Source organism: Mus caroli, chromosome 11 (genome assembly GCF_900094665.2).
Source record: "Mus caroli chromosome 11, CAROLI_EIJ_v1.1, whole genome shotgun sequence".
NCBI lineage: Eukaryota > Metazoa > Chordata > Mammalia > Rodentia > Muridae > Mus > Mus caroli.
The window spans coordinates 41474606-41484729 of NC_034580.1; the positions used below are offsets into that span (position 1 = coordinate 41474606).

General features: G+C 46.3%; 1 protein-coding gene across 1 annotated transcript in view; it reads right to left on the minus strand.

Moving 5' to 3' along the window:
• Positions 1-6102: 6102 nt before the first annotated feature.
• Itk (IL2 inducible T cell kinase) overlaps positions 6103-10124 on the minus strand; it is a 66297-nt gene continuing 62275 nt past the window's right edge. Inside the window, exon 17 of the mRNA XM_021176287.1 lies at positions 6103-8482. Coding sequence (XP_021031946.1) covers positions 8411-8482 — 72 coding nt within the window. The 3' untranslated portion in view covers positions 6103-8410. The remainder of the gene's footprint in view (positions 8483-10124) is intronic.

Here is a 10124-nt window from a genome sequence, read left to right on the forward strand (position 1 = left end):
TTTAAACTTAATTAATAGGGGGGAGAGAGGTTGGAGACCTTGCTGTTGTAAGAGCAAGCCCTTCACTGCCTCCCACCCAAATAAAAAAGCCAACTGGCCTTGTACTAAAGAGCTGGTCTTAACCCCTTCTCACTGTTTCCCCTGCCTTTCACCCAAAATTGCGGAGGATTATCAGCTCAGTGTTGTTCTGGATTTGTTTAGTTAAAACTCAGCCAGGGTTCCAGCGCCCTACTTAAAATGCAAACAGGTAGCTACCTATTCAGCACTAATTAGNATTATAAAGTCAGAGCCTACAGCCCAGCGCTGCTATTCCGTCAGTGCTTTAAAGACAGTCTTAGCCAGATACAGTTTACCATTAGAAAAGTTAGGGAATCCCACAGAAATAGGTTTTTTCCTTGGCCCTAAGAACTCAGGCAGAACTGTTGAACATAGATAATTTTTCTGCCTCAGGCCACCCCCTTTTTTATTTTTGTTTTGTTGACTGATGGGAGGAAATGTGGCCTCCCTTCCCCCAGCCTGGAGCCTGCTTGCTCAAAGGTGGAGCTACGTGCTCATTCGTCCTGCCACGCCCACTGCTGGAACCTGCCTTTGCTGCCTGGAGGCACACGCGTGTTCGTCCTGCTACTGGACCCTGAGTTGCTTGGCGGGATGTTGGGTTCCCTCCCCCTTCCTTTATAACTGGGTGTCTGAAAATAGTAAAATTGAGCCTTGATCAGAACTTGTTGTCTTGGCTCCATTGTTTCTTCCGCCCCGTCTAGATTCCTCTCTTTTCAGCCTGAACTGCCATTCTCAGTTGAACCGTTCATGTTGTGGACTGCGGGCAGGCCGCAACACACACCCTGTGGGTATCCCCCTTACCCTGGCACTTCAAGTTTATGTTGACTTGAGGATGCTAGGCACATCCTCTCCCACTGAGACCAGACAAGGCAGCACAGTTAGAAGAACATATCTCATGTACAAGCAACAACTTTTGGGATAGCTTCCATTCTAGTTGTTGGAGACCTCATGAAGACCAAGTTGAACATCTGTTACATATGTGTGGGGAGGCCTAGGTTCAGTCTGTGTATGTTATTTGGTTGGTGGTTCAGACTCTGAGAGCACCAAGGGTCCAGGTTAGTTGACTCTATTGGTCTTCCTGTGGAGTTCCCATCCCTTTAGGGGCCTGCAATCCTTCTTTCTATTCTTCCATAAGAGTCCCCAAGCTCTATCCACTGTTTGGCTGGGGGTGTCTGCATCTGTGAGTCAGCTGCTGGGTGGAGCCTCTCAGAGAACAGCCATGCTAGACTCCTGTCTGCAAACATAACTGAGTAACATTAACAGTATCAGGGAATGGTGCTTGCCCAAGGGATGGATCTCAAGTTGGGCTGGTTACTGGTTGGCCATACCCTCAGCCTCTTCTCCATCCCTGTGCCTGCATTTCTTGTAGACAGGATAAATTGTGGGTTGAAAGTTTTGTGAGTGTGTTGGTGTCCCTATTGTTCCACTGGGGTTCCTGACTGCTACAGGTGGTGGCCTCTTCAGGTTCCATACCCCCAATGTGGTGAGTCACAGCTAATATCACCCCTATAATAATAATGATTTTATATAATTTTGAGGACAACTTCATACATATATAGTGCATTCTAATTACTGTCATCCCACTCTCTTTTTATCTCCTACCTGTCCATCACCCCTCCCCTTCCCTACAAGTCCCTTTCCCACAGTCATGTCTTTTTGTTTTGTTCTGTGACCCACTGACAAGGCCATCCGGGTGACCACAGGTTTGGAACTGTCCATTGAGACCTCATGCACTACCTAATGGGCATATAATTAAAGACAACATCTATCAGTTGCCCATAGTTCAGCAGGGAGTTCCAAGCAGGCCCCTCTCTCAGGAAAGAATCTCCTTATGTCTTCCATCAGTAATTTGAGGAGTTCATGCAATGTGTTTTAACCACATCCACCCCTTCCCCACTCCTCCCAAATCCACCCCTTTCCCTCCTGCCCTGTTTGGTTTTCACTGATCAAGACCAATTTGTGATACCTATGCAATCTTGAATGTATGTGACCTTCCCCTGGAGCATGGGATAAGACTTTCAAAGTGTTTAAAACTCTCCCTCGCCTGGCAGCTATTAACTGCCAATAGCTCCTCTGCTTGGGGTGAGACTTTATGTCTGCTTCCCTGCTACATGTCAGGCTTTGGTCTGGACTGGGCTTGCATGGGGCTTGTGCATGTAGTCATAAGTGCTGTGAGTTCATGTGTGTCCAGAGGGCACTGTTGTGTTTTAGTCACCTGCCACCATCTGGCTCTTAAAGTCCTCCCATCACCTCTTCCACAATGATCCCTGCGTCTCTGGAGGAGGTAATGGGATACAGACATCCCATTTGGGGCTGAGCATCAGCAGTCTCTTACTCTTTGTACCTCGGCCAGTTATGAGTCTCCGTGTCAATTATCATCTAATGCAAACAACCACCTTTCTGAAGGGAGCTGAGAGATGCAGTAATATGTTTCTGCACCAGGTGGAGAGGGGTAAAGGGTTCCTGGTGGCGACTGGTCTGGGATCTAGCAAATTCAAATGGCTCTGGGGCCTTGTCTGGTTGCTGCAGGGTGAGTTGGGTGAGGGGGGACTGGGGTTGGACCTTGATGTCATCGTTTAAATACTCAAGACAGCCACTCACATCCACACAGTGCTTACATCACCCTTAGACGATGGTTCTACGGAGTCGGCTTTGGTGCATTCAACTTTCAGTACTTCCCTTAAGGTCATTACAAATTAATATGAATTCTAACCTCAAATCACATGCTTACCATGCAGATATGTCTTCTTCTAAACTCACTTCCCATCTTAGTTCCTGGGATAGCTTCTGTCTCTTCCTGAGAATGGTGTGTGCTGGGAGACTCAGGGAGAAGGGGGCCTGCAGGAAGAATTCTGAGGAACAAATCTGTTCGGCCTCCATTAGAACTCTCCCATGTGACTAGATCTCAGTCAGGGACCATGCCCAGAACTGGGTCCTCCACACAGCTCAGTGAAAGGCACATGCCTTCCTCCCCCTCCCTAATGGCCCATAGAGAAGGAACTGGTGCCTGCAGTGGACTTGGGCATCTGTGAGCTGTGACACATCAGGAGTCCAACACACCCAAACCCTGATAACCAGGCTTGCAATCCATGGCAATGTGAAGAGGAGTAGCTATTGATTACTGTCAGCAGTGACCGAGGACCTCTGACCCACAGTAGCTGTGCGTCACCCACACAGCAGACAGCGAATAAGGATGGTCAGCGGCTCAGCGCTGTGAGCGAGTACCAGAAACAAACTCGAAGAGTTCGCTTCTCTTCCATCGTTGCCTTTCTCAATTCAATTTATTCTACTGCTCTCAGAAAGTATTTTAAATGCAAATTTGATTCTCTCTTCCTGATCAATGAGATTTTTACTTAGAGAGAAAATTTTGATCAATCACCTTTTTACCTAGAGAGTAAAAGTTCACCTTCCCCAATTTTTAAAATACACTTAGATTTATAGTTTGTTTCAATGTAGCCACTGCTGGTCATTCTTGCCATCCAACAGCAACAGTGAGTGTATATTTTTACACACTACACTACACACAGACACACACACACACTGATGCCCTAGAAACAACTAATAACTCCCCTAATAGTCTATTCCTTCAACTTGCAAAACACTTTTATTATTTCTACCCACTTGTTTTCCTAAAAATATCCATAATTTATCTCCAAAACTGAATTAAATATTATATTCGCTATGAGAGTGCTTCTCAAATTTAGTGTGCATGGTTCCTGCCTGGCTCTTGTTAAAATGAAGAGTTTTCAATCGGTGAAGATGAAGCCTTAGGCTTACACTGTTCGCTCATAACCTGGCTGCTGGCCCTCCCTCTGACGACAGTTTGAGGAATGAAGTGTCAGGAAATGTCCCCCATGTCAGCCTTGCCTGGACCAATTTAATCACTTTTTTTTTTCCTAGAGTCTTCTTTACAGACAGCACTTCCATTGTTACTTCTCTTGCTATGTTCTAATCTTACTAGATGTCCTAGCCTGTCTTCTTGGCTAGGAACTTCTAGTCTTCTGTCTTAGTGGTCTGTGAGCCTCTGTACCCTGTGTAGAGTTCATGACTTTCAGAAAGCACCTGATAATGTGCTGGGTGCATGTGACATGCTCCTGAGGGCTACGTAGTTTTTACTTGTAAAATATGAGACTGTTAGGTATCAAACTCAAAACCTATCGAACATATCAAAGCAGACCTGGCCTCCAGGTTCTCCCAGCATCCCTCAGTCCCTACCTGTTTCAGCGCATGTCTGGCAAATCCTGCCCCCTACCCTAAACTTGTCCAACCTACCAGCCATTTTGGTCACCCAGCTTTTTTCTTCTACCCTTCCCTCTCTCCTCCCACCTCTCCTCACGTGGCCCAGCTCAGGATCACGTTTACTCTGGACTCTTCCAGATGTCTCTCTGCCTCTGGCTCTCTCTCATATCTTCAGTAAATCTTCTCCACCATACCTAGGAGCAGTCATGTCTTTCCTCTTTATTTCTTTTCTTCTTCTTCTTCTTCTTCTTCTTCTTCTTCTTCTTCTTCTTCTTCTTCTTCTTCTTCTTCTTCTTCTTCTTCTTCTTCTGGAAACCACAGCTTTATATTTCAGAAGTATGTAATGTTGTTACATAATAAAATGGGGAAGCACAAAAGGTCTGAGAAGTTGATTTGGGAACAGCCATTCCAGGGAAAATTGCTGACCTTTGGCACAGTTCCACCCACAGCCTTTTCCTATGTAATTTTTAGTCTAACTTAGATACCATGATCTATAAACTCATATCCAGCTTTCTCAATACATCGTTTATAAAGAATAAAAATTCTTTATAAACATACTTTTAATAAAAATATTTCTCCTTTCTTTTTTCCTTTTTCTTTTTTCTATCTTTTCTTTCTTTTCTTCTTTTTTCTTTTTTCTTTTTCCTTTTATCTTTTTGAGACAGAGTTTCTCAGTGTAGCCCAGCTCTGTAGTCCAGGTTGGTCTCAAACTCAGAGATCTGCCTGCCTTTGCCTCCCCAGTGCTGGTTTAAAGGTGTGTGCCCCTATGCCCAACTTAATAAAAGCATATTTCATAAGAGCATACTGTAGCTGAAGAATAAAAAAAAAATACTGACTGCCCTGAGAACATGGGCCCCGGCCCCTGGCCAGATGGCCTAATTCCCTGGAACTTTTGGGAAAAAACACCACAAAATATTTCAATGTCCCAGGTGCCTTGAAGTAAATATCTGCCCCTAGACTTCCCCTATTTCCTCTCTGATCCTCCCCCTAGGTTGTGGTTTTTGCCTTTATAAGCCTGCTGGAAAATAGGGTCAGGGTCGAACTCTTCTACACCTGCGTGGTGTATGAGTCTCAGCCCCAGCATGCTGGCTTGTGTACCATTAAAGCCTCGTGTGTTTGCAGCAAGCTTGACTGTTGTGGCTTTCTGGGCTCTCGATCCCTGAGACTTGAGTGAGGGTCTCCCTTCGGGGGTCCTTCATAGCGTGTTTAGACACCTTCCTGACACTCAGTACTTAACTGGGAGAGTTAGTGTGTGGGAGCACACACAGTCAAGGCCACTGTTTCCTAGAAAGATTGTTTGTGAGAACCCAGGAGATTATGCAGAGATTGGGTGGGACAGAGAGCGGAAGCAGCTCACAGGTCCTGGCCCAGGCACTCTAGCTTGCCCAGAAGGAAATCTATAATGGCCCGGGCCAGTATGGTGTTGGCCACCACCATTCGGAAGAAGTTGGCCCGGGTCCCATGGGGCTGGTAGCCGATCATCATGGTTCCCTTCCTCACCGTGCGCTCCTTGAGCACAGGGGCCACCTGGGACAGCCTTTGGCTGTAATCTGGTCCTCTCCCCTCCCCCCGCCCCCCGCAGGCTGGGAGGCACAAACCAGAACTCGGGCTCCATGACCAACTCTAATCCTTCCCGCTTTTTAATCTCCTCCGCCAAGTACCAGGTAAGAGCAAAGTCCTGGTCAATGTGCCGCTCCAACCCTTGCCCACCCTGTGCCTTCCACATGAGCCCCAGGAAACCACGTAACCATTTTTATGTAAGCAAAGTGAGGTGTCAGGAACCTGGAACTCAAGTCACAGGGCCTATACTTGTAAAACATGTAGCTATATATATTTTTTTTTTCATAAGCAATGATTGACTTGTGGCCCCCACAGAGGGTAAGACATACCTGCAGTATTTTTTATCTTGAAGACAAGCAATAAATACTCTCCTGATCTAGGCATAAATACATAATTCCAAACATTATGAGTTGCAAAGCCTACAAAATACATTTCAAACCAAAACCTTTCCGTGAACACAGGGCACCATTTACAAAAAAAATGTAAGACAGAAACCAGCAGAAGAGAATCCCATCTTCCCAAGCAGGACACTGGAGTAAGCAGTGCACACGCGTCCATCAAAGCCTTCATGCATGTGAGGTTAAGAGAGCCAATGCCACCGTATGGGGGCCAGTCTCCTAAACCACACCACAGACTTCTCTCAGTTCCAGTGTTTATCTTCTAGATTGGATGTCCCAGAAATCGTCTCTTAATTACGGGTTCCCAAAAGAGAATAAACAGAGATGATTGTGGACCAGTTGAGGAAGTTCGTTTTCTGAATGACAGAGTTTTATCTGGACACAGTGATTACAGTTGGAAGTGATGCATTTGAGCCTTAAGCCAGTCTAAATGCCACGTGACTTAGGAAGAGGGATCTGTGACTCTGATCATTTTTCTAGGGGCTTTGTCTGAACTCGGCAGGAAAATCCAGTGTGCCTGGCACCAGGGAATCCTTCTTCTCACAAGAGAGCCAGCTCTAGGTTGAAGGGATAATTACAGGAAACAGTCTGCAGGAGACTAGTTGAAAGCATCTTTGAAGCTCTTGTATAAATGGCCTCAGGCAATGTTACTCTGGTAGGTTGGGAGAATGAAAGGGTTAATTTTGAGTGGCTCCAGGGCTGTGAACTCAGATCCAGGTGAGGGTGAAGAAAGAGAACAGCCTATTTCAATTTGGAGGGTCCCACTGGGCCCCCCAGTGCTCTGAGTAGGAGCAACTTGGCTGTGGGGTGGGGTGCCCATTAACCCAGACTTTCCTGTGTTAATGTGCTCAGCGGCCTGGCCTCAATAGGAGGCAGTGTTGAGAAGAGCTAAGAGGCTACACTGGAGTTATATTTGGGTGCCATCCCAATCTCCGTCCTTCCCAGTTCTGTCACCGGGGCAGCTATCCAGCTTTTAAAAGCCCAAGTCCACTTTCTGTAAGACATGAATAATACCTCGTGGTTGGGTTGGTATGAACTGTGATTCGCCAGGGATGACCCGTGTGCAGGATATACGCATGTCACCTGTGCGAGTGCCAATCAGCAGTGGACATCCTGTGCATTTTGGAAGCACCGCCCAGTGCTTGCCTCTTTCCTTCCTGATAAGTTTGGGCAAGAGCAAACGCCTTCTTCCTTTGCTGGGCTCTTGAGAGCCTTGACATGGCAACTTTAAGACTGCTGAACCCCTAAAGGCCTGAAAGAACCCAAAGTCTCAAAGTCACAAGGATCATGACAGTGCTGAGTGGATGCCGCTCCTGAGAGGCTGGAATGATGACCGTTCTGTAGTCACTGCTTCAGCATCCTGCGCAGAACAGGAGATCCAGTCACGCACATGGCTTACCGTGAAACAGGGCCGCTGGGTCAGGAACAACCCAAAGGCCTCTTTTGCAGCTCTTTACTTCCACCATCAGAGGCCTTCTCATTCCTGACCGACCTCAGACATCCCGTGGTCCTGCCGTGGGGTCTGAATGTGTCACCCTGCCCTATCCACCCGATGGAGCTCTCTGTGCCCCATCAAAGAGAGGTGGCAGTGTGCTCTGAAACCTTATGGCATCCGGCCTCTGGCACAAGCATCCGCTCCGCCTCATGTGAGGCAGGAAGCTGTGGCTGACAGCCTCGCAGTAGTACAACACCCTGGTTTAATCACCTCTTGCATTTCTTAGAAAAAGAATGATGCTTTCCCGCTCTTCCATCCATAAAATGGGCACATTGTCTCGTTGGGCCAAATTAAAGGTTACTTGAATTATTCTTAAAAGTAATAATAAAGAAGAGTGTGGCCTACGCCTGCCTCTCCTGATTGCTAGGAGGGGGAGGGGATGCTCCCGAGAGTGGGCAATGGAGCTTTGAGTACAGCATACGACAAGAGGCTGGGGTGGGGTGGACACGCAGACACTGCTCCAGTTGTGGTTCAGCTGTTGGCTCAGTGGCTGGCCCTCCACCCTTTTCTATGATGCTGCAGTTGTGGCTGCATAGGTGCTGGCACCATGGTCCAGGCACCTGTGGGGGTTTCTGGACTGGTGGCAGCTTTTAATGCTCTGGAAAAAGGACATTGTTCCTTCACTCAGGATTTATGGCTGTGTCTGGTCGATGAGTCCCTGCTAAAGCCCAGCTTCTGCGATTTCAGCCAGCTGGCTTAACAGCTGGGAGAAGGGTGGCCGGTCTTCTGGTTTCTGGAGAGGAACAGAGAGATGTTTGTAAGTTCCAAATCCCTATGCATTCAAACTAAGCTTAAAGCAGACCTGAATTAATACCAGCATCCCCTCTAAATTCAAAATATGATTCCACATAGGCTGTATTGGAGGCAAGATGCCCTTATTCTCCATAACAGAGTCTGACACCAGATGGTCTACTTTTAAATTTGCAGACCCCTTTTTAAAAGAGGGATCAAGCCCGGACCCCTACACATGTGACACTGAGTTTAAATCTCAGCTCCATCATTCATCCGTTGTGTGAAACGGGACAGATGGCCCAAACCTCTCTGAACATCAGTTTTCCCATCAGTAAAAAGGAGATGAAATCTAGCTCATAAGATGGTTTTGAGAATTAATTAAACCATGCAAAAAATATATCCCAACATCACTAAATAACAAAAAAGGAAAACATTTATGTTTAAAGCTCACACTGTATATCTAGGATGTATATAAGGAAAATATAAAATTATGTTAAATCAGAGATGCTTGAAGTCAACACTAGTGCTAAGTCATCACTGCTTCACAATGTGATCTAGAGATTCAACGCAATGGCCAACCGAATCTCCCAGCACGTGACTGCATGGTATTGACCAGCTGACTCTGAAATGTATATGAAGAGACAGAAGTCTCAGAGAACAAATACAATGAAGACAAAAAAAAAAAAAAGCAGAGTTATAGACTGATACCACCCAACCTCAGGGTTTACTGTAAAGTTCACCATCGGGTGACACTGGTAGAAAGATAAACAATGGACCAGAGGGATAGAGCAGGCCCAGAGAGACCCTGATGAGCATAGCAAGCAGACAATGGGATGAGTTAGAGACAACCAACAGTGCTGTAACCACTCACCCCACTCACCCACATAGGAGCCAGCAGTTCAAGTAACAAACCTGGAGAGCTCACAAAAAATAGACCCTAACCTAAAGGCCAAAGATGAAACCACAGGACAAATGGTTTCAAGGGTGAAATGGGGAGGCAGCCTTTATTGGGGTGGGAGATGGAGGTCAGTAATAGGGAGAATGACAGTAAACAACACTAAGGATGTCTGGAAAAGCCATCAGGAATCATATTACTTATTTACCTAAAATTATATGCAATACATATAAGTCTGTGTATACATATGTAGTTTAAATAAAGTTATACCACTTGGGCTGACCATACCCCACACCGGTGGCGCACACCTTTAATCCCAGCACTCGGGAGGCAGAGGCAGGCAGATTTCTGAGTTCGAGACCAGCCTGATCTACAGAGTGAGTTCCAGGACAGCCAGGACTATACAGAGAAACCCTGTCTCAAAAACAAACAAACAAACAAACAAAACCTAAAAATAAAATAAAAAAAAAACCAAAAATCTAAATACTAGGCATGAGAAACTCCCTTTAGAGTTGCTGGTCATGGGAGTCCATGAGACTCCACAAGCAATATAGACTTGCTGTTGCCCTTGGCTGCCTCCCGGAGGTTGAAGGCAACTGCCCATTGCTGAAGACACCATTCAATTTGGACATAAGACATGGAGCAGCCAAGCTGGCTCTGGCTTGAAAGCCTCTTGCCTTAGGTAGCTTCCTTCCTTCCTTCCTTCCTTCCTTCCTTCCTTCCTTCCTTCCTTCCTTCCTTCCTTCCT